At 41.0% G+C, this 25,678-nt stretch overlaps 1 protein-coding gene across 1 annotated transcript in view; it reads left to right on the top strand.

The window, feature by feature from the left end:
- The window catches only part of ADGRD1 (adhesion G protein-coupled receptor D1), a gene marked incomplete at its 3' end in the record, with an annotated part of 147,604 nt that overhangs the window by 83,164 nt on the left and 38,762 nt on the right, over positions 1 to 25,678 (top strand). Inside the window, exons 17-19 of the mRNA XM_084271978.1 lie at positions 13,689 to 13,792; positions 16,288 to 16,399; positions 21,920 to 22,073. Of these exons, the coding sequence (XP_084128104.1) occupies positions 13,689 to 13,792; positions 16,288 to 16,399; positions 21,920 to 22,073 (370 nt within the window). The remainder of the gene's footprint in view (positions 1 to 13,688; positions 13,793 to 16,287; positions 16,400 to 21,919; positions 22,074 to 25,678) is intronic.

Genomic DNA, 25,678 nt, shown 5'->3' with positions numbered 1-25,678 from the left:
ATCTTAGCAGACAGGCAGCACTGCCATGAGCATGAGACATATGTTTTTACTGCTTCTCACAGGGAGGATCCGATGGGGATGGTGATGGAGGCCTGCTCTGGACAAACCTCTGTTAATAAATAATGAATGTGTAATATAAATAATTTACAGGCTGTAGGTTTAAAGAAATGTGTACTAATTGTCTGTCAAATTTATCCTCTCTGGCACACTCTCAGCTTTCTACAGACACCATCCTTATAATATAAATTAACAGACTGAAGAAGAGCTTTAGTAGGGCAGTAGGAGTCTGACTGTCACATTTATCACTGTGTGCTGCTAACAAGCCTGGTGTCCTCTGTAGTACAGCTGGAGGGGTTTTGTCAGCTCTGTTGGCGTGAATGCAGTGACTATATGGCCATGTCTCAGGCTCCTGTTAATTGGTTTGAATGATGGGTTTGCTCTCCTCTTAGGCAGCTACTAAAGCTACTTAGAAGACTCCTGCTGCAGGATGAGCTGCATGTGCTCATGGGGGTGGCACAGAGGTTCCTGCAGATACAAAACTCAGCCTGACTGAGCAACAGTGAATTCTTTTCAAGGAATGAACCATCCCAGAGTGCATTAGGAGTTACTGATTCAGCAACACCCTTAGCACAACTACTCACATGCTAATCCTGGTTAGCTAGTGTAATGGGGTCAAAGTTGGGGTCACAGTTTAGAAGATGGTCTGCTATTCAAAGAGCTTAATTAATACCCACAGCCCCTTTGTATTAGTCTAACCATCTGAAGATGGGCAGTGGGTTGTTCAGGTCGCCCAGTTTTAATCTAACCATTCTTATCTTTATTACCTGCAAAGCACCAAATGACCCCAGTGGGTTTCCAAGTATCATTTTACTAGGATCTCCTCATACTGATAATAAAATGCAGCTTTGCTTGAAGAGCTTCCCATCTCGTGAGACAAAAATAGCATGGGGAAATACACTGTTATTAACTCTGTTTTAAAAAGCAGTGTACAGGGATTAGGAATAGTTAGGAGTTTTTAAAAATGCATCTCAATTCCTATCACTTTCTGTTGTATTTCCACCTAAAATCCCATTTTTGAATAGAAAAAAGATGGGAATTTATAAATTTGCAGCAGGCAAAGTGAGATGCTGAAAGGTGAAAGGAGTATTTCCAGGATGTTCCTAGTGCAAATCCATGAGAACTCAAAATGCTTGCTGCAAACTTCAGTGGAAGATAGTGGGGGCTAGGCAGAAAATACACAGAATCACAGAATCGTAGGGGTTGGAAGGGACCTCGAGAGCTCATAGGGTCCACCTCCCTGCCAAAGCAGCTCCCCAGCTCATACTGCACAGGTTGGCATCCAGACAGGTCTTGAATATCTCCAGAGAAGGAGACTCCACACCCCCTGGGCAGCCTGTCCCAGGGCTCTGTCACCCTCACTGTGAAAAAGTTCTTCCTATACTCTAACTTGCAGCCATTGCCCCTTGTCCTGTCCCCACAGACACTGAAAAGGGGCTGCCCATTTCCCTCTGCATCCAATACTTTGATTTCTAACCTCTTGAAAGGTTTTCATCCCGTCTGTGTTTTAATTCCAGTTCCTCCAGTTTGGCTGTTATGTAGTCCCTCTCTCATTGCTCATCAGGAAATCTCACCCTGAATCTTTGACCAAGAAATGTCCTTTAAGGTGACTGTTCAGAATTATCTCGTGGCACTAACTTTTCACCAGTGGAAAAATAAATAAATACATAAGTAATTAGTATCTTGGTTGTGTAATTGGCATGAAGCTGAGATTCAGACAAAGAGGAGATCGGGACAAAGACAAGCGTCCTGGCTTTTGAGTGATAAAAGCAGACTATGCTCAGTTACAAATTCCTAAAACATTTGCTAAGTATTTATTTCACATACCTCAGCAATAGAGACTACTGAATCAACTAGACAATTGCAAACTTCCCCCAGGCGTCCTTGGAACCTTGTTAAGAAAATTTTAAAATGCTGTGGATTTCAAATGCAGATGCACAATTTATTCACCATGCTCTGAAATTCATGAGCCAAGGTTCAAAGGGGCCATATAAATCACCCCTTGGAATACTAGATTGTCAGTGCTCTAAGAAATTCTTGCAGTGATGTTAGATTTGTTCTTGAACTTGTGTGTGTTTTACTTCTTCTTTTTCATCGATGGAGCTCACAGATCATAGGAGAGGAGAAAAAGAGAGGGTGGGAGGATAAAACTGCCCACATTTAAACAGTGTTTATGTAGCTATTATATATCTGTGGCTGTATAAATAGAACTAGATGAAATTTTTCCACACTGTTTTTGACAGAAGGTTTATTTTTTGTCTAGATTCTGTTTTTTTTCTACAAAAAGGGCTCTGCTTTTCATTAGAAATGTAAATAATTTATTGGAAATGGATTGCCTGAAAACTGGAGAGGTTTTCATCAAAAGCTTTATTTTGGTACAAAACAGTGACTTCATTCTTAATGGGAATTCTACTTTGGGTGCTTTCTACTCCCATTCCCCCCATGGAAAGTATCATTTCCCTTTCCGTTGGAGTGAGAAATGCAACTCTCAGTGTAGCACAAAGAGGCAGCCATCCTCTCCATGGGCACAGCAACAGCCTGTAACCTAACAAACTGCTCAGGAGAACAGTAAAACCATGTGTGAATAGTTCTGTTGCCCCTTGCAGAAAGGTAAGTGATAAATAAATAAACAGTAAAACAAATAGAGACAGGGACATTGAGAACTCCAAAGAGGTGCAGTGCAGACCAGGATGTATGCAGGAGCTCCAGACCTGGGTGAACATCCCTAGGGAGAATGCTGTTGATGTGGAAATCCATGAACTCTTGAGACCAGCTCAGTGCTGTAAGTGTTCTGACTCTCTCAGCTCCTCCTCATTTTCATTTTGCTTACAAGAAAAAAAAAAGGGAGGGGGAGGAAGCTTAATCTTTCCATTGATGAGACCTTGCAGCTTTTTAAAGAGTTTGCTGTTCATAACCAGAGTACAGCATACTCTCCAAGTTCAGACAAAACCAGGGTGTCTCTAAGCAACAAATACTGAAAATAAGTGACCTTCCTCAGAAGTAACCTGCCACATAAACACTTGTGCTGAGCGCTTCTCATGATGGGAGTGCTGAGCTTGGATGAGAACTATTTAACAAGGATGAGGACTTCTTCTCCTGAGTTATGCTGAATTTGAGCAAGCATCTCTTTGCTTAACTCCTTCCCTTTGTTCCTTCACATGGTTAGGGCTAGCTTTTTCCACTTACAGAACAATAGCATGATCTAGACCTTGCCAGCTGTGACACGCTGTGAACCTGCCCCAGTACCTCCCTTCCTGCTGGTACTGGTCCAGCCCATTTTCACACCTTCATCAATATCCTTCAGATCTCTGTATGTATTTGCACTGTGCATTTCTTTTGGGCATAAATGCCTTTATATATTCTCCAGATTCTTTATTACTGTGATTTTATTGTAAAGTACAGAACTTTGTTCATAATTTATGCACCTGGTGTGGGAAGGAATTATCAGATCTCACCTGGATTTAATTTTGTTTCAGTGAGACATTCACAGTACACAGAATTATAGGGTATCTTGCATCAGACGGTGTTTTTTCTTGAAAACTTGAAGTGCTGTGAGATTAGGAATGCTGACAAATTGTTAGATGTTTATGGAGCAGACTGTCAGGTGGGTCTAATTTCTGGGGAGCATAGAAAGGCAAGAAAGATCTTAGGAACAAGCTGTGTGTTCTTGACTTTTCTTCTTTATCTTCACTCAAAACAGGTTAGATATTAATTCAGTGACTATTCTGCTGTATGCCAGCTGGGAGTAATCCCCAGAGACTGAAGTAGTATTTTTATTCCAATATTTCTGAGAAAGAAATTGAAAGAGAGAGAAAAAAAAATTAAATTCTGCAAATTTAACTTCAATGTGACAAAATGAACCTCCACTCCCATAGCTGGGTGCTATAGAGCAGCCTGTGAAGGAACAGGACTTTGAATGCTGTGAATTAGCTAAAACTGAGCTTGGATTACAAGTGTGGTTGAACACTACTCCAAGTTTTATATGAGTTTCAGCAAGAGCTTGAGCACCCTGAAGCGACAGTGGTTGTGAAAGAAAGGAACGAACAATACCACTGATGAGCTGGAGATAGATGTGCTCTCAGTGGTGCAGGGGATTAGCAGTTGTAACAAGTTTATTTGAGGAATGAAATAACCATCTTGGAAAAACTCACAACCATGTGGTGCTCAGATGTTGGCCTGGCACTGACCTGTTTGCCTGCTGATGAATTGGCCCACGTGGAACACCAAGATTAGTGGTGGGTTTATCACTCTGCTGTCACGTCTGCATCACAGCTGGCACACAAACCACTGGGATTCATTTGTCATGTTGGTTTTAACATGAGAAATGATAGCATTTCTTTGGAGTTCTGGAGTTTAGTGATCATCAACTGGCTTCAATGAATAAGTAAGTTAATTGTAGGTAAACTGTGGCCAAAGATGAGAAGAATGTTCCTGAAGGGACACGTTCAGCTGCTGATTCAGCCTTTGGGATGCTGCATGGATGTAATTAAGGCCAGCACAAGATCAGAATTTGGAAACTCAGTTGAGAAGCCTTTTCCCAGCTCTGATCAAGTCAATAAGATTGAGAATTTTACAGTTGCATTTCCCAACAAAATGGGTCAGTGGGATGTGCAGAGTAGTTCTGCAGATATTAACTGAACCCTTCCTCTGGGGAACTTACGGCACTGATCAAGCTTCTTTTTCTGATGGGGGGAAACTGAGGCAGGGTAAAAAAGGCCCTCATAGCAAGTCATTGTTAAAGCAGCTCTCTTGGGGGGTTGTGTCTTTCTCTTTCCTTGGTCCACAGAACAATGTTCCAGCTTTTCCTTCATCTGGTGCAGTCAGAACAAGCCCCTACTGCCAGCTGCCCTGCAATGTTATAGTTAGGGAGACAATGGTGCATTAATACAGCTGCGGGAGGAAAACTAAATAATCCATTTAGTTTGACGTGTTTACATTGGTTTATGTTTGCTTCTTCTGGAGAAAGTCCAAGAAAAGGGCACCCAGGGTGATATGCTCCCTGTGGTAGTTCTCCTGTAGCACTGTAGTATGACTGTCCTCTGCTGTGCCGCGGCTTATCCCAGGATAGGAACAGCGAGGGTGGGAGAGGAGATGTTCCCTCAAGCAGGTATCCTCTGCTGGCACAGAGCCTGGGGTGGTCTTGACCTGCACCCAGAAGTACCTCTCCCACTGGAGGGGAAACAGCTGGTGGAGGGGTCCCGTTCCTGGGGTGGGGGGTGGCGGACGACATCAGGAGGAGAGACGTGGGCAGCGTTCTGGTGGCGCAGCGAGACAAAGGGATGTCACAAAGAGCTTCCTAGACAGCAGGAACCAAACCCAACACGGAGTAAGCCACAGTACAAAAGCACTCCAAAGAAAATTCAGCTGCTATTATTTTATTTTGGGCAGCTTTACTTCCTCTCATCAGTCAGTGGGGCCCTATGCTCCTGCCAGGAAACATGCCAGCCATCTGGCAGTTTTTATTTTTATAGTGATCCAACAACTACAAAGCATGCCAGGCTATTTGTACCATCTGCCACATAAATGTCATTTCAGCAAAAGGATGGTGGACACCTGGGGACCCAGAGTTCAAAAATCCTTTTAAAGGGGAACTCGTTGTCTCCCACAGCAAAATAGAGTTTGAGGTTTGGGTCCCCTCTCCTCTGGGTGACCTGTGCAGGACACAACTGTAAGATTTATGGCTCTCAGACTGTTCTATTAAATTGTCTTTTTTCCCCCTGTTTTTTCCCCTCTGTTGGTCTTTTCCAACTGGGAATGTACAAAAATGCTCTGAAGTTCCCATGTGGATGGGCATTTCCAGGAAACTGATAGTGTTGGACAATCTGTGGTAGAAATTGTCTGGGTTTTTAAACAGATTTTCTGCGTTTCTGAAGCTGGAAATGGCTTCGTTTCTCATCCCGTTTGCTGCTCTTGTTCCATAATTCAGAAGGGAGGATCAATCGATCTAGTTCAAGCTGCTCAGCAATGGACTTGAAAGCAGAGAAGCGTTTAGAAAGGGGAACATATTTAAAAACCTCTGATCTTGCATCTGGAGCTACAGAGACAACCCATAGCACCTTTAGGGAGCCCAGGGTTTTGAAAAGGCTTGGGGATTTGACTGGGAGGTTCTAGTTAGAAAAGGGAAGACATCCCAATTTTCATCTTAGGGGCAATACATGTGTTTTTATTGCATTTTCCAGTGTTACAGCTGAGTTTGACAGCAAGTTTTGACAAGTGCATCTATTCCTGTTTGTAAAGACTGGTTTGAAAATGTCCCAATATTGTGAAACACTTAAAAAATATGGGGGGTGGAGAGAATAGATGTGTAATTTATAAGTTCAGAGCATTGTTTTCCTAAATCTCCTATCGTGGTTATTAGTCAGACATTGTGCTCAGGAGGCATTAAAATAGCAGTCTGAAATGACAACCTTTTTTCTTACACTTTTGCAGCCAGCTGATGTTAGGATTACACCCTCTAATAGGACAATGAAGTGGAAATAATGTGACATTCTCCGATTTCTGCTGTTTTGTAATTTTATTATAATTACTTTTCTCAGCACGCTTTTCATTGCTGGGAACATAAAAAGAATAATGTCTTAGTCCAGTAATTTTTCTTTTTCTGTTGCATATTTAAAAATTGGATAGGCATTGCAATTTTTTTGGTGTCCTGTTTATTACCATTGGCAGTTTATTTAACTGAAGAGATCTCTACAGACAGTTTAGACAGCCCTTACCCATCAGATGAACAAAGATAAATCAGCCTCTGTGTTTATTCTAGCATTGCTTTGTAAACTTCCTTTGCTCTTTCTCACTCTCTTCACTTTCCCCTCCATTTTATTGCAGTGAGTGTTGTCCCCATGGAGTAACACATCTCACTGATGCGCTCGCGGTGTGATTGTGCATCATATTTCTTTTGTCCTTACCGTGCCCACGCTCATCTTTCTTCAAAATCGACGTTGGTTTTTAACTCAGAGCCATTGTTTCTTCTTCTGTTATTCCGTTCCTACTCCAGTACAGCTCTGCTGATTTTGATTGGATCAAATAGGAGATTTTCTGGTCATTAATCCCATATAATTCCATGGAAAAAGTTGGACTCATTCTGAGTCTGACTGAATCCCTGAAATTCCCAAGGGTTACTGAATTTCACTCAGCAGTTGAGAACAAAACAATGACTTTCTACTTTGGAAATCACAAATATTTAAGGGTTTTATGTTTGAAGAGCATGAAGCAGGACTATTTTAATTGGAATAGTTAAAAAAATACACAGACTTCCTCTCTATGATGGAAATAAAAGCACTGAGCCACTTGGCAGCTAGGTCTTCTTGCTGACTAAAGGATTTCCCTATGCAGCATAAAAACATTGTGATTCTTCACCTTTATCCATCACTGTTCTCTGTTGAATATCTGTAGTCATTCTGTACTGCTGAGTTCAGTCTGTGTCCTGTGTTGGCTTTTCCATGCCCTTTCTCCCCCAAAGTGTGGTGGAGGGGATGTTCAGGGCTGGGTACCTAGAGACTTGACTGTGGTGCAAGGCACAGCTAGCTGCAGTCCTGAATAGAAATGGATGCTCCTGAATCAAAGCCAAGCCTGGGATAGGGGAGGTAGATATATTAATTTTCATAGGATTTAACTGGGAGCTGGGTATTTAATTATCCTCAACTGCTCTGAAAAATCTCAGTCTGGCACGACACCACCGTTTCTCTGCCTGAAAGAGCCTGCTGGACCCACGCTGGGTTTTATTCTCCTTGTAGCCCTCTCTGATGGACTTCGTTTTGGCTGCTAATTGGAAAACAGGATGAGTTGGCTCTTGCTCGAACAGAAAGTAGAGAACAGATGTAAAAATCTTAGGTGAATGGGCAAAAGGATCTCCTTCAGTTTCACAGAGGATGATCTGTTGTAAATAGCAGCGTTTAACATTCCTTGGGAAACACTGTGAGTCCCAGGCAGAAAAACCACACTGCTGTGGGCCACTCAAACAGAGATATGAGGAAGAACTTGGAAATATTTGCTTTTCTGATCCCCAAACTTTAGTAGAACTTGGTACCACTTCACAACCTGAGTCCTTCCTCCCTGCTACGCTTCCTTCAGGCTTCATTTGAACCAGAACCTTGCTGTGTGCAACTCGTAATGAGCAGATTACCTGCTGTTTGATGACATCTTGCCCAGAACTACTTTAAAAGGTGACGTGGGCTTTTAAAAAAAATACTAATTAATACCTTGGCAGAGGCATTTGGAAAATTCTCAAGTTTTCATGCCGCAGAGAGAAGTTTTAAATAAGCAGCCACCAGGCTGGGCTGGCGGTAGGAAAACACTCCTTTAATCCTGAAACCCCCCTTCGTAGCACTTTATTGCTGATCACTAGGAGTTGTGGAGTTAATAGAGGATGGGAATTCAAAAGCAGTTCTGCTGGAAATGGCTGATAAAGATGATTGTGCTGCAAAGCGTGACTCTGCTAGGTGCTTTTTCTTTACCCCCTCTAAACTTGTGGTATCTGATACATTGTGGCTTGATAAAAGAAGTCTGTGATTCGAGTTAGCCTTTTCTTTCTGGGAGCAGTGATTGTGCACTGCCTACAGCCCCACCAAAATGGTTTTTATGGTCTCAGTGAGTAGACTGAGCCTTCTGAACCAAACACAGATGTTAATTTGGAAAAAACATAATGTTATGTACCTAACAAAGTGCTTGGCAAGCTGAAGGAAAACAGATTTGTATTGTTATTTTTATTTAATATATAAATAAAGGCCTCACTGGACTGAAATTGAATTTCAGCAGCCTTTCTGGAGGCAATTAAAACCATTAGCTTCATCAGCCAAGGCCAGCATTTTAATGTCTCTGAAACACTCAGGCTGCCAAAGTTAATTATTCATCCTTTTCTTAATTGGATTCAGATTGCTTTTTAAAGGTGCAGCTTCAATAGGGTTGGCTGAGCCTTAATTTTTCACCCCTACCTCTCCTTCCTTCCCTCCTCCCTCCAAGAAATGTCTCATAAGATGTTGTTTCAAGCCTTTGCAGAAGGGTTTGGTGGTGGATTTCAGCCCAGCTGCTTGGCAGATCTCGATCAGTTTGATAAGCAGGGTGAAAACCATCCTTCGTTGTAAGTAACTGCATGGTAGGACCACTGCTTTTGGCTGGAAAGGTGACCAAGAGGGACACTGAACTGTAACTTGCTCCTATGTTTGGGCTTAGGGCAAAATGCACTTGTGTCTTACAGCAGTAAAGAGATAACTTTAGTTTTACAAAATGTATACACTTTATAAGCAAAAATATCATATTCTGTGTTCTACTGGTGGGTGATACTCTAAATACAAATGATGGGTGTGTTGTCATTGCAGGGCTCCCTTTTTAAGGCTGTAAATTTTTTGTTGTTATCCAAGAACATGTATTTTTTGGAAGAAAAAAGCAAGAAGATTTCAAAAGCAGTTTAGATGATGAAATTACTGCTTTTGGTGGCTAAATTGTGAAGTTATAATTTGTTATATGGACAAACTCTTTGAGGATCAGCTATGACAAACCTTTAATTATCTGCACTCAGCCCTTTGTCCTGGGTGTTGCCTCCAAAGGCAGATACAGAGGGATATTCTGCACTATGTAAAGAAGAAGGGCCAGGAAAGGACATGTCACACAGAAGAAGGGGACACCTGGAAGGGGATGCTGGGCAGAGGGAGCCCAGTGCTGCCCAGACAGATGCTCTGATCTGCTGGTTTGCATTCCCCTAGTCCATTTAGCTTTGTGATGGGTCGTTGTGCTGTGTGGTTTGTACAGTTGCTCATTAATGTTACATAAATAAGTTGGTTTTCTGTTCTAGATAAAACAGATCAAACAAATCTTCTTTGAGGCTCAACTGACCTTTTCCAGATACTCCAGAGATGAAAAGTTTCATCCCACTGTAATAATATATTTTCATCTTCCTGGGCAGTTATTTTAAAACAGGAGAGTTAGCTGTCACTCATTTGCTTGTTATTAACAACATAACGAAGGAAAAATAAATATTTAGAGTTTGAACTGGTGTATTTCCAGGATCATTTGAATTTCCAAAAGAAAAACGTTGAGCAATGCTTTTGTGAGGGAGAACAGGGGGAAGACAATAGACTATAATACTCCAGATGGGTATAACTGCTGAAGCCATCAGATCTTTGTCCATGCTGTTAGTGACACTTGCAAGGTAAAGGGTGCTGGAGCCTGAATTAAAAAAGCAGGAGTTACATATGGAGTATGAATTTTTGATTTGAGTGTTTGTCGAGGCTGAAACTGAGAAACATCTGTCTCTCTGTGGTCACAACTGCTAACACTCATGACTCCACGAGCTTGTTTTCTAGCTTTCCAGCTTGCTGCAGAGTAAGAGAATGACCTTATAAACTCAAAGAAGCAAAACCCTTTAGAAGAAAAGAATAATTTAATGTAGATTGGGACAAGAGTGAGAATCGGGCTCGTGGGACTACTTCACAGATTGCTCAATGTTTTATTTGGTACTTTAAAATGCTGTTTTCTTTAGTAATAGCATTACAGCCTGATTAGCATTTTTTGTGCTGGCTACAAGATCATCCCAAATTACTGCCTTCTATTCCGTGTCATGCCTGAAAAATCTCAGAAACACTGGCTGAGGTAAGATGCAGTGGGCTCCTATCAGGGCACTGGAATTATATAGGGAATGGGTTCTTAACTGGTGATGCACAGTGCTTTGACAATCCAGGTGATTCTGAACAACTGCGTGTGTGTGTGTGTTATCCCTTCCACTGTGAGCACAGACACACATCACAGCTGGCTTGTGAGAAGGTAGTAGAGACCTGATACTTAAAATACAGGTTTTCTTCTCTCCTTATACCATATACCTTTAGAAATGAGGGTCCATACCCTGGAAATCACTCCAGGGCTTCTTTCAATGCTGTGCCCTTCCCCCCGTGATTCATATTACCCACAGAAAGGAGCTGGTTTCACTGCCTGGAGCCGCTGTGAGCAGGGCCTGCTCTCCTGCACACCTCCAAGCCACCACTTCAGATTGGGAGGAAATATCACAGGGCCCCTCCTTTTCCTTAATAAACCAGAAATCCTACAGAGCTACCTACAGGTCTTCTGTCACACTAGGCAAGATGACACTGGGAACTGCAGTGGTGCTGCTTTTGGAGTGGTTGTTACCAGGCTGATGTGGATACTGATTGTCACTCAAAGCATCATCACGTTCTGGTTCCATTTACTAGAAGAAGAGCAATTTCCAGTTCATAGATGTGGAGACCCAAGTAGGTTAATTTAGGTTTGAATGAATCTTTTACATTTTATTGAGAAGTTTCTTTTTTTTTCCTTTTTCCTTTTTTGTTTCTAAGTAATACTGGCTCCTCTTGGGGGAACTCGAATCGTGTCTTGCCATGTCCTGCAAGGGTTTCTAGAGGAAGGCTGGGCTGAAACCATGAGAAAGCCTCTTTTAGGGCCATGTTATCTAAGATAGAAAGCAGTTGGGAAACGATGTCTGTGTGATTGTTTCCTTCTCTCCAGTGTATTATTGAAAAAAACCAAAGGCTTTGATTTTTTGCCCATTTCCACTAGATGGATCCCCTGTACCTTCTGTGCTCATGTGTGACACTCAGGCATTACCTTTGCTTCCAGACCTTGCCTGCCTTTGCCAATGCAAACACTGTGATAGGCTGTAGCTCTAAATGAGCGCTGAGCAGCTTTGACCTCTGTAGGGAGCGTTTTCTGGCTGCAGGTGTTGGGAGCGTGTGGAGTGAAAAGCAAGCCTTGAACTGCTGAGAAATACTGAGTTCAGAGCGACTCAAAGCTGGAAAAGCTTCCTCTGCTCCCCTCATCCCTCTGTGGAGCTACAAGCCACCTGTAGCTAGAGGAAGGGATGTGTATTGGAGCAATCAGGAAATAAGGTCCATGCAGTTTGGACATGAATATCCCTGATGAGGAAATAACGTCTAAACTGCTGAATTCACCACACAAGTTATTTCTGTTTAGGAATAATCTGTGAAGAAAGGCTATACGTGGCTTCTCTGGCAGATGAGGGATGATAGGAGCTCTTTTGTAGAAATTCTATGGACCTTTTAAGCTGGTCCAGCACACAGAACACTTTTGTTTCTGTAATTGATGCTGTCGAAGTCAGGGAAAAGGAACATATCTTTGGCTGAAAGAGAAAAAAAGAATTAATACTAAAGAGCTGCATCATATTTCCTAAGACCTGTAACACCATAGCAACAGTTGTCTTTCAGTGTTGCTGCTGCGAAGCTTATTGCATGTGAGCTGATGCTGTTGGCAGATAATTACAAGAAAAAACACATTGGTTTTGTCTGTATTGAAAATCCTAACCACATGGCATGTTATTTCTCTTCTTTAAAAGGAATTTTAATGGGAAGTTTATTGGTAGAACTGGTTGGGTTTGATAATCTGTGATGAAATACTTTGTTTGGGGGAGAATGTTTATTGTGTGTGTGTGTAAAATAATGGAAAATCCCAAACTGTGAGAGAGGATTATTTTTATTAGATAGAGTTACTGAGGAAAAATATTGGAAAATATTTTTGTTCCTTTCAGTATTTTTTTCAGAATAAATAAATATTTTAAATGAGTTTTCAGCTAGGAATTAAATTTGTAGTGAAAAGGTGTTGAAACAAAAACAGTATTTCAACCATCAAAATTCAATCTTTTTGATCGACCACATTATTTTCCTGCCTCCCCCCCGCCCCCCCAAAATGTTCAGTTTATGAAAATGTCAACTCCATCCCAAGTCAAGGCAGGAAAAATGTTTGAAAATTCTTCAGAGATGAGAAAACTTTCTCCTGCCTAGCTCTGTTCTCCTGATTATATATTAACACTGTCTGGCTCCCTCTGTGGGGTGTGGCTTTTTTGTCATTCTTTATGAGAACTTGCATGGAAAATTAAAGCACGCTTTCTGATTAATTTAGGATGAACGATCACAACCCACTGTCCCTCCCCATTGAAGCTCTCCAGGCTTTAACACAGATCCTAGTGACAGGCCCTATGGTGTTACAGATTAAATGGTCGTGAAAATTGAATTACTTCTACCAAAGGTGCCTGTAGGTGAACACAGAGGCTGAGACAAGAGGCTTTTCCCTCTGGCTGCTCACACCGGGTCTTTTCTGTGGTTTCCATTCTGTAAATGTCAGGCTGGCTCCTTCAGCAGGCACTGAAAACATGATACATTAAACAAAACAAGCGGGCTATAAATGGCCCGTGATTTATGGGTTATCTTGGTTTGTCAGTTCTCACTGTGGTGAAGCACTCTTGGTATTTGCACAGTGATGTAAATCGTGGCAGCGTGAGAGCGTCAGGGAAGTGCCCTGCGAGCTGGGAAAGATCCCACTGCTGACAGTGTTTGTGCAGCCCGATAAACCGCCCTACTCCCAGGCTTGACACTGGCGCAGCAGCGGGGAAACAAACTGATTCGGAGGAAATACTGACTTAGGAAATAAAGGAGGGAAGCAAAATGCCACGGGCATGTGGATGCCCTGGCTGTGTGACAGTCTGGAGTTGGGTCTTCACTTCCCATGTTGGAAACAGCAGCAAATAATGGTGCACATCAGTTTATATATATATGAGTGGGTGGAGGAGGAATGCTGTGTGCAGGGGGGCTGCCCTGTGGTTCTGTAGTGCCATATATCAATTAATAGCTTTTATTTCGTTGTTTTTCCTTTGTGTACAGCTAACAAGAGAACACCAGGTGGCCCTCTCCTCCATCACTTACATTGGCTGTGCTCTGTCCATCTTCTGCCTGACGATCACGCTGGTCACATTTGCTATATTGTCGTGAGTAATTTTAACTTAATACCCACTGAGCAGCTCTCATGCAGAAAGCCAAGCAGTGGCATTTCAGGCCACTGGTTAGGATCCCTTCAGGTGCTCAGGATAAAACAAAGGCTATTAATTCTACAACCTGCCTTAATTAGATTCTGCACATGTATTTGTAACAGTTGGTTGGTTATTTCTAAATGACTTTCATTTCCTGAAATGGGGTGGTCTTTCCATAGCAACTGATTTCCATCCAGTGAGGGAATTTTGGGATGCTGTAGAAGTGCTTGGTCTGAAGCTCAAGGCAAGTATAACATGAGTGAAGACTGCAGAATCATCTCCTCTCCCTCTCCTGGGATACATGTTTGGAGTGTGCAGTCAATACTTCTTTTTCCTTTACAACGACCTTACCTGTAAGGCAGTCTGTTTATGAAGGTATACCCAGAAAGGCAGGCTTGGCCAACACCAGCTGCTTCCCTTTTGTTTCATACAGCTTGTACTTGGTTACAGCATAGAAACCACTTTTATAGTCAGGTATCTCGCTGGGGAAGGTTTCTGCTATGGGATATTTAGGGTTTTATGCCTGTCTGTAATAACCCAGTCATGGTAACCGAGTCTGAGGCCCAGCTAGACTTGATACTAACGTTACTGAAAAAGCTTTCATAGAGAAAACCTGAGAAAGGATGAAGTTACTTGTCCAAGGTTGTGCAGCAGATTGGGAGCGTATCAAGGAATGGGATTCTTGTTGCCTTTCACACACTAACCCATGTTCTTCCTACTCCAGAGTTCAGTTCTTATTTCTGTGCCTCAGCATGTCTTTTGGACATCGTGTTAAGAGGCCGGTTTCTAGGAAAAAGGACTTGCTGAAACCCAGTAAACTGATTTCAGTGTTTGTTTGTTCCAAACCCCATATTATTTCCAAGTGTCAAGATCTGTGTTGGTCATACTTGGATTAAGTGTGTAATGCATGGCAAAATCCACTCCAAATAACTCCAGCGTCTGCCTATCTGGCATCGCGCTGTTGACATGCTTAGGCTAAGGGGAATGATCTGCTCTGGTTTCATCTGGGAGCAAAACTGGATGTGTTTAGAAAGGACAAAAGAAAAGCAGCCAAAGGAGCTGGTACTGCTGCAGCAGAGCTGAAAACTCCTTGAGAAACCGCAGGCAAACAGAAGACCTGGGAAGAGAGCTCGGACCCAGCAGACTGCCACAGGGTTAAGCACCCCACCTACATAAAGGATCATTCAAACTGCCAATTAAAAATAATTTGATTAGGTTTTCAGTGGCGAGCAGGGCCTCATTAAATAGCTGAAGTGAAATTTTGCAATGTGGTGTTAGATGACCATGAAGTAAGTGGAGAGGAATCTGGCAAGTTCTTTGCTACTCCACGTACTGGCAACGGCGGCCGCTTCCCAGGAGGGCAGAACTGATTGCCTTCCGGGTAATGATGTTCCAGGCTACAGCTACATGAAGTTCTTTGTTAGAAAGTCATTGGCACCAGACAGCCCAACCTGTCTCTTTGTATTCCTTTTAGGACATTGATACCTCTTGTTGTCTGCTCTTCATGGCCTTCTAACGGAGCAGTGCTGGGGGAGCAGAGCTGACAGTACGCCATCGTCTGCTCTGTCCCCTCTGGGTCACCCTGGTGTGGGGGGCATGCTCAGCATCTCACCAGTGATGGCACAAGCCATCACCATCCAGTGCAATACAACAAAAAGATGGGAGTGTGCACTGTTGTGTTGAAGCACTGCCACTCACATGGCCAAATGGCCCTGACATGGCTAAAGCTGATGGTGGGGATGGCAGGCAGTATGGATTCTTTTTAAAAGAGGAGAATAAAATTATGTGAAAGGCCTGAAACATTCATGTTTGTGTTTGTTTTCTACTTCCTTTTGCTGGATGAGAACAGAAACACGAGGTCAGAAGACTCTCAGAAAGCACTTTCTTGTCAGATTTCCAGCAGATTTTGCAAAGCCAGAAGAGATAGGTTCAAATGATGTTGTAATCAGGGGCAGGTCTCTGTCAAGACAGGCACTGCCCATACACATAAGCAGTCTCAGTCATGTGCTCGAGAGCTGCTAAAACTGCAGTAAAAACTGGAACCAACATTCTGCAGTGTTCCCTCATTTCTGATACAGGCAAATGCCAACAAAGCAAACTGTGTTGTGGCAGTGTGGGCTAGCTGGTGCAAGGTGTGGTGTGCTCCCTGAGAGATGTGGATCTGACTTCCTGGACAGCACAGTACCATTCAGGATCAAGCCCTTTTTTAATGTTCTACCACAAGTCATCAGCAGAGCCAGTTAACGTGCGAATCAGTTTTCCTGCTGCCTTCAGGATGGCAGTCAAAAAGGAACCAGTTAGGTACCACTACATCCTGGTGGAAGGAGTGCTCAAAAGACATCATGGTGACTCCACCAAAATGAATGATCCAAAGCCAATCAAAATGCTTGTTGAGAAATCATAAATACGTTTGGGTTTCTGTTATATTCACGTGTCTTTCTATCTTCTGCCAGGTCTGTCAGCACCATCCGCAACCAGCGCTATCATATCCATGCCAATCTGTCCTTTGCTGTCCTGGTGGCTCAGATCCTGCTTCTCACTAGCTTTCAGTTCAGCCCTGGAACGGTAAGTGCTAGAAAAAGTGGTTGTGTTTTCTTGAGAGGGGCCTCCATGGAATTAATGCCACGTGCCACATGCAGGAAAGTGTTAAAAATAAGACCACTCACATGCAAGACACTTTCTTCTATTTTTAACATGCCTTAGCCAAAAATGACATCCTAAAACACTGGGTATAGTTTCCTGTCCATCCAAATAGTGTCATAGTGTCCAACCATTCATGGTATGCACCCATCACATGGTAAAATCCTGTAATGGATAACATTTCCATTGTCTGTTCAAGTGCAATGGTTGTTTTCCACCTGACATGGCTTATGCTTCTTCCCACAGATTCTCTGTATTGAAAACTGTAGGAGTTCTGTATTGGAGAAGATGGTGTGCTTTTTGTGTTTATTTCTCTTAGGGTTTCACATTGGCCTTTTGGGGGGGGGGGGGTTGTTTGGTTGTTTGTTTGTTTTTGTTTTAATCACCTATTCTCTGCTATGGTACAGTTCACCCTTTTTCTTCCACATTAAAAAGTCATCTTATTCTGTTAGAAAGTTAATGAGCTTCTTGATGGAGGGGTGGCAATTTCTTCTGGAGATCAAAGCAGAAGGTCTTTAATTTTTTGCTCATACAGTTTGGTTTATGTTGTACAACATGCTGCTTTTCTGAACAGTAGATTTATTAATCATGATCTCTACTCTGGAAATTCAGATGATTTTTAAGTATCAGTGTTTATTTTACCTGAGTAATCATCAATGAGAAAAATAGAGCAACTGTTGCTTAATTAGCCAGAGCTAGCAGAAAGCACTACTTCTATGCATTGCTGTTCAATCAGAGATGCTTAATGTTGTAAAACATGTATAAACTTCTCTTCTAAGGTGACAGCTTAAGCAAATGACAAATATCTTCTCATTGCTTATGTAGTACTGAAGCCCTGTGCATGTATAGGCATTTTCTGCCTGATCACATGGATCAGAACTTGAAATTACACATTGATTCAATGGATCTGCTACCACAAGGTGGGAATTCCTTGTGTGGAGTACCAGGATCTAAACCATTGAAGCTGGCATCTCAAACAGCTGGGGCAGATTAAGACGAATATGCCAAGTTAACAATATTATACACCAGTGAAACCGATTTGTTTCCACTGTCATGTTTAAAAACTGCTATTTATAGCAACATACGGTCTGTGGATGGAAAGTTTCACCTGCAAAAAGCAGAAACAAAATCTGATTTTAACATAATCTTCCAGCGTGCTCTGTTTTCGTAATGGGCAAAACTTGGCTACTTTGGTGGCCAGCTGTTGCTTGATATTACTTTTGACAAGCAGTGAGCAGTTTCTATTAATCTTTTATTCTTTCTATTCTCTGTACAAGTAAATCAGAGGTTTGCTCACTCTTTGTTTTGCTATACAACAACTACTTAAATTTTTATTCAGCTCAAATGGGCCCCCTTGAACTGTTGTTAATTTTATAAATAGCAATCTCATTTGGTTTTACACAGGCTATTATTACCTGGGGATCTAAAAGCACTTTCTAAAAGTAAGTTCATAGTCTTTTGCTGTTTAACATTCAGGTATGTCCTGAATGAGTTGGGTAATGTGCAGGGGAGAAAATGGTAGGGAAGGGTTGAGGAGGAAAATGAAATGGAGATATAATGTAAAGATCCTAAAGCTGAAAAGCATGATGTACACACTATCTGCTACACTTGTACTTTTATTGTTTTAGTGTCTCAGGACCAGGGGTGTTGTGATTCATCTTCTTATTCTCCTCATGTCCTTACCTCCTGCACGCTCCATTCTCACTACCTTTGACATCAGTTTTAATACCTTTAATTACTGCTTTAATTGGACTGTAAAAAGGTAGTTTACAAGAAGATGAGGCAGTGTTTACTAGAAGGTGTAAAATCTTAATCTTCTTCTGGTGTATCTAATGCTAAGCAGTCTGTAAGGGCCCTTGTTTGAGAGGCCAAGTGGTGCTGGTTTGCTGGTACTGGGTGCAGTGCAGTAGGGGATGCAGCATGGAAACCGACCCAGTGCTGCATCACTTTCTGGCACGAGTGCCTTAGACTCTCCATCCTTTTCTCACCTCTGTCTCTAGGGACATCTAGGTTTTGATTCCAGGTATACCATACATAATGTTATAATTTAATCTGTATTATTAAATAATTTACAATTTATGCTGGGGCAGTTTTCCTTTTGTAGTGTAGGAATAATTTTTAACCACAAGACTCCATTTCCATGAATGGGACTTGGATCTTTCTAATGCATCCAAGAACATATTTTTTATGTTTCATTTTTAAAAAGATGGTTCCTAACACCAGTAGTGCTAAAACAGCAGTGCTAAATGATCATGGCATACTCCAGGAAGGCAACTCTTCTTTGAATCAGAATATCTTTCTTCTGGAGAAAGCAAGTATCTTTGCACACAGCGTTTTCTCTCTGTACTGCCAAGTCCCTAAGATACCTTTGTTATCCACATGCCAATCTAATGACCTCCCTTAGATTTGCAGCAGTAGATGAAACTGTTTCTTCAGAGTAGGTTTGCTGTCTTAGACTCTGCTATAGACTAGAGAGCACCATTTTTTTCAACAGAATCCCAAACAGCAGTGTGCATTTTACAGTAATTACACATCAGCATTTCTTTAGGCTACTAAAACCTTCTGAAGACCTGAGCATGCTTGTGGGAGAGAGCTTAGTACACACAACATTGCCTAAAACACTTCCAAATAGAGAGATGAAAGGAGCTGCTTTTGTTTATGATATATGTATACCTGCAGAAATTCAAGACTGTGTATCAAAGCAGCATACAGGCTGCAGGGAAGGACATTTTCAGAGGGTTTTTGTATAATGCAGTAAGATTGCCAGTTAAATTGAAAACACTATTATAAGTTGAATTTAGAAAATGTATGCATTTCTACCTATCTGGTTTAAGACTCTCCTCAGTCAACAAATGACACTTATTTTCTGAGAGGTGTTTCCAAGACTCTGCTTTGCTTTCACAGCAACTATAACTTGATAGGCCTGGCTACTGCCTAGGCTGATTTTTCTATTTCCACACTCACAAGTAGTCAACTCTTAAGAGTACTGGTAATGAGATCTGTCTTTCCACAGGTAGTCTACCCAAAGTAGTGTGCATCATGATACAGCAAGGGACAGCTGCTTGGTTTGATCTTTAAAGTCTCAGCTTTTCCATCCCTTTTTCCAGAAGGCAATTCTGTCATTTAAGAGTACCTTCCAAGTAATAATTAGGGCACAAATACAGAACGAGTAACGATTTTGCTGGGGGTTTTATGTAAAAATCTGTAACTTGGTATTATTCAAAATTATATACAGACCAGCCTCCTGTGTTGTATTTTTCTGCAGTTTTGTGATGCATATTGTATGGTTACACAAAAATTAGAAAGTATCCATTTAACAGAACTAGCTTGTAAGTCAGATTTCTGTTGCATTTTTATTTTCATGGATTATTCTTCTGGTAGAAATCCAAAGCATTAAAAGGGATTTCACAGCCTTATGATAAAATCAGGTTTTACGGTTTTTGTCAATAACAAATCTGGTTTAGTTTTATGTCACCAAACAATGTGAAATACTAAAACATTCCCAGATTGTACTTACAGGAATTAAAACCAAAGTTATTGCTTTTTAATACATATGGTCACGGTGGATTTGCATTATTAGAATGTCCTTGCACTAGCACAGAACCACAGTACAAACAGGAGGGTAAGGAAAAGCTTCGATTTCCATTGTGCCATCAAGTCCCAACATTTGAATTTTCATTAGTGTACAAAATCCCAAACCATCGATGAAAAGAAAGGAATGTCAACACAGGGCAGCTAAGCTAAGGCAGCAAAGGGAACTAACAATTAACACCTGAAGACCACTGGGGCAACACACTGGTTCCTGCTAATAATGGATAACTTACAGGTGAGGAAGGGAAACCTTGAGGAAGCACAAACAAGCCTGCCCATTTACAGGGACTGCATGCAATCAACCCCTCAATGTCTGTAGGTGTCACAGAAAGGTCGTTACAGCTACAGAGCAGAATGACCATCATCAGTATGCTACGAGATGCAGCTGGGACTTGTTCCAAGAGCCTGTTTAAAATGTGCCTTAACTGAAGGCAAACCAAACGAGGTTATCCTGTGGTAGGCTCATGGGCAGCCACATCTGTTCAATTACTGTCTGATGAGTGAAACCACTTGTGGTGAGACATCCTTGAAAAGCAGTTAGTGGGGAAAGGAGACTGTGCTGTGCAGATACAGGAGGAGTGGGGAAGAAGAAAGGATTAGCTTTTCCTGTTTTCATAAGGTGGGTTGATCAGAAAAATGTAAAGATCTCTTCGAGGAGCAACTCAAGGAAGAGCCAGGTATTAAGCCCTGACTGCATTTCTTGTAGCCTGCAGTGGGCCATAAGACTGAGGTGGGTGGAAACAGGACTTAAGAGGATGTTTTTACTTCTTGCTGCATCAGCTTAATCATGGCATTGCTCTCCTTTGGGGCTGTATTTGTTTCACTTCAAAACATACCATAGCTTAAACTGAAACAGTTAGTCCAGTGTGCATCAGGTGGGCTGATGGTTATTTTTTCTGTTGCTTAAAGTTCCATGTTAGCTGCTATTTCCAGAACCTTGATAGCACATAGTGAATAAAGAACTATCAAGGAAGATTCAAACTGCCTGTAAACTTCCTACAGAAAAGACTTTCTTTTAATCACTACATGTGTTCTTGTTAAATACCAATTCATATGCAGCTGGGTGCATAAATCAGGCTATGAGAAATGGAGAATTCAAACAGGCAGATAAACTCGATGCCCACCACAGAACAATTAGGACTCCAGAGCTAATGATAGCTTGCTGTAAGGTTTTGGAATCTCTGTATCAGTATTGCTGATGGAGAAGCATGTGGGACTTGTACAGAATTTCTAACCAAGATAGACATTCACACAAAGTGATGTAATTTATCCTATTTTTAATATGAAGAACAGCAAAGTAGGAAAGCCACAGGCAAAGTACAGCTAAAATGCAGGTTCAACACGGTAGCTTATTTCAAACTTCACATGTTTTGCTTGAGCTTAACTGATCTGCTGACTTTCTACCAGTTCTCCACAGAAAATGAGGCATCAACTATGTTGTTTTTTCTCCCATCACAGAACAGGGAGCAGTTTACAGGACAATCCCTGTGCTCCCACTTCTTTGACTCTCCTGTATTTACCCAACAGGATGCTGACCCCTCACTTTTGAGTTTTTAGGGATTTTGTAGACTTTAGTAAGAATATTGCTCCTGCTATTATAAATAAATAATCAGCTGGAATTTACACATCACATTTGGCAATGTCTTTTGTTAAAAGGTAAGAGGACTTCTTACTCTGAAGCTATCTGAAAACTCTGTAGAACAATGAAATTCTCTAGGGCTTTGTTTTTAAGACTGTTTAACTCCAGTGATTCAGCATTTTGTGTGTAAATGTATACAGAAATAATGATAAAAAATAAAACCAATGTGACTGCATGACAAAGTAGTAACATATTGATTTTTGTTCATAATTCAGGTGCCTTGCAAAATCTTGGCCATTCTCCTTCATTTTTTCTTCCTGAGTGCTTTTGCATGGATGCTGGTGGAAGGATTTCATCTCTACAGTATGGTGATCAAAGTATTTGGGTCAGAAGAGAGCAAGCACTTATATTATTATGGCATCGGCTGGGGTAAGCATTTAGTAGCTGCTGGCTTTAAGTCTCCTCACTGTAGGACAAGATTATATTCAGAAGCACATGTAAAATTGTCATCTTAGGATCTTAGTTTGCCTTGCTAAGAGTGTGTCTGGTGGATAAGGAAATGCACAGTTTCTCTAACTGTAATCAGACTTTAAAATGTATGGTCCCTAAACTAACGCCAGTGCAGTGAATTCCATGACCTCCCTAGGCCAGATCAGATCCTTAATTGCCAAAACAATAGCAGAAGTGTGGGAGGGAGGTCTCACTGCCCCCCTGTGTTATTAATTTTCTTCTAACACATAACACTGGCTTATTCTACCTGTGTTCTGCAGTCCAAGCTTGGCACAGTAGCACTGGAGTATCACAAAGCTTCCTTAGCTGGTGTTTTGAAATCTTTAGATGGAAAAGGCTGCACAGAACCTCAGTATTACTATTAAGGATAAAAAAGTGTGAGCACTGAGGAATTGAAACAGAGTGAGTGGTTTCAGTCTTCTCACAGCAGATGAAAGCTGGCTTGATAACATAGTCCTGGGGGTACAGCAAGGATGCTTGACAAGCCTCTATGTTTAAAGAAGGAGAAGATCTTACACATGGAGTCAAAAGGAGAGATGTAAAAAGATAGCAAAGGAATATCTTTGTAATTAGAGTTCATTTCAAAATATGTTAAAACATGCATTATCTTCCCCCCTCCCCCCCCAATTTATTTGGAATCTGAGTGAAAGCTAATTATATCAATAATAAAAGACCTCCTGCAGTCATAACTGGAATATTTACTACCTGTTGGTAGCATGCAGAGCTGGGGGATATCACAGAATCACAGAATGACAGGGGTTGGAAGGGACCTCTGGAGATCATCTAGTCCAGCCCTAATAATGCTCTTCACTTTTATTTATATATATAAAAATTTCAACAGAGGCCTAGTTGTCCTTTTTTTTTTTTTTAGTATGTTTTTTTTTATCCTGTGCATCATTCCTCTTTTGTTTTAAAATCTCCTCCTTAGCAGCTCTGTTTAAGGAACATTTGATACCATCCTCTGATGAACACCACATCTGCTAGGTTGAGTTTGGTCATACATGTGTCCTTATCCTGGTTTCTTTAAGATAGTTTTTGGGGTTGTTTTTCTGTTAAGTAATGGCCATTTTGCAAGCCAATTGCATGCACCTTATGGCTTTGGTTGCTAAAATTTTTCAAAGCTGTTTTGCTGAGTTTTTGGCAGAGTCCTGTCAAAATTCATATTTTTTTTCCCAAAACCACTGCTCCCTATAGGCTAAAAGGAGGAATTAAAGATTTTCATGTACACAGACCCAAAAGTAAGAGAACCTAGACAAGCTCAGGATTGAAAACTCTGGAAAATTGTGGATTCTTCAAGGTTTAGTGCTAAACATAGAGAAACCTGCTGATGTTAGAGAGATACCTTGTGGATTTAGTAAATCCAGAGCTCATGGAATACAAATTCAAGTGGATCAAATGAAAGAAAATGTTCTCATAAACCCTTGAGAACTCTTTCTCCTTCAGAAACATTATGTAAAAAGCCATAACTGTTAATAAAATAATAAGAACTGGCATTTAATTCACTGGGGTATTTGCTTACAGCAGATGCTTTGATTAACTTAATTTACAATCAATCATTAATTACCTTATGAACATAAATTAATGATTTATATATGCCACGATGCACCTTTACCCTTTTTTTCCCCCTGGCATTTTGTGTAAGGTTTATTTATTGCAAATTGGCAGTGATCTACAAAGTGATTTAGAAGACAAAAGGATAAACATGGCATCTGACTGCAATATGACTAGCACTGAATGTTGCATTTTGCCTCATTTTATTGCAATATGATTGCTACCATTCAATTAGTAGTAATTAACACAATGAGTACATAGCCCATTGGTACATAACCCAATAGGTTGTTAAATGTAGTTACTAAAAAGTCTCTAAAAAGTGGTATTTTTAGTTATGCTTGGGATGACAATCCCTCAGGCCCACCAGTGGGTATTTGTCACTAAATTAGATGTACAATTAAATTACAGGAGGCACCAGCAGTAGAAGGTTCTGTGTCAGTTCTTGTAGCAATGTTGCTGGTGATGGTTCTGTAAGAAACCTGGTGCCAAGCTCTGCTGCTTAAATGCAGCAAAGGTACCATTGGAGGCAGATAGCAGGAGACATTGTTCATATAACAGTACTACATTTCTCTGTGTAAACCTCTCAAAAGCTCTTTTTTAACAAATGTTTCAATTTTGGAAAGGGTGTTCCAGTTGTTATTGCAATAGTGACTTGGGGAAAAAAGAAGTTTTTCTGAAATCCAGTAAATCCACCATGTTGCTGGGAAAGAGGTTCTATTGCTTTATTTTGTCCTTACAGCTCCAGGTATTTACATTTTAATGCAATGTTGAATTTCCTTAATCATATCTAACATCATGTCATTGCTGTGAGTGTGTCCAAACATCCCTGAAGTAATTTAACTAGGCAACTGCATTCCAAATTGTGTTGATAAGTATCAGGGCAACCTTCATTCAGACAGCAGCAACTGTCTGCTATGTAACTCCAGTGTTCATTCAGATGGTAATAGATGTTGCTGAATAACGATGTTTTTGAGAGATAAAAATCCACAGTGCAGTGTTGACTTCTTAAATGCTTAAAAGGACACAGAGGTTTGTCAGTTCCCAACTTTGTTTCGTTAGATTCTTGGTTCTGAATACCAACAGAAATGTTTAATTAGAGATCAAGCGTCAAACTGCCTTCAGCAGCAGTACCTGTTCCTGTTCTGTGGGGTGGAGTTTGGGTTGTTCCTCCAGGGACTTGATGAAACTGTGATAGAGAGAAGTTCTATTTATTCCATTAAATTCACACATATAAATAGAAGTCTTGCAAGGCTGGGGAAAGAGGCTGAAAAGGTTTTGTCCTGAAATTATTTTTTTGGCTCTTAAAAAGAGGACAAGTTTCCATTGAATGCAACTGTCCAAAGGAAGCTGAGCATTCTTGTGACATCCTGAGATCATAATAGATATACATTTTCCAGCATCTAATAAAAATAGCCATTTTTTGGCTTAACTAATTATTATAGTGACCGAAGATGGTAGACAGAAGTTGAAGACAAGGACATCACATCTCATGATAGTCAAAACAGATAATTCATTTCTTTGTTCTTTGCTTTCAATGGATTGTGGCTGCATTTGACGTCTGCAAACTCACAGTTTCCAGACTAATGATAAACCTCAGTCCTGAATTTATAAACCCAGGCTCATTATTCTTAGTATGGCAAAAACACTGTGTTAGGTACATGTGTCAAAGTTTACAAAGTCTATTGATGTAGTTTAGCCCAGCCAGTAACTGAGCACCTCACAGCCACTTGCTCAACCCTTTCACCCCAAAGGGATGGAGAGGAGAATGGAGAAAAAGCTTGAGGAATGAGTTTAATAGGATAACAAAGGAAGGAAAAAAATATAATGCTAATTATATAATTATATATATACATTTATATATAAACAATGCTCACCACCCACAGAAATAAAAACCATTCTGATGCCCAGTCTATTTCCAAGCAACAATCCGAGCTCACTTCCTCACTTCTATCTGGAGCATGAGGTGATGAGGT

The sequence above is a fragment of the Gallinula chloropus genome, assembly GCF_964237585.1.
Source record: "Gallinula chloropus genome assembly, chromosome: 17".
NCBI classification, from domain to species: Eukaryota; Metazoa; Chordata; class Aves; order Gruiformes; family Rallidae; genus Gallinula; species Gallinula chloropus.
The sequence above is the reverse complement of the archived record's forward strand: the minus strand, read 5'-3'. Positions and strand labels throughout refer to the sequence as shown.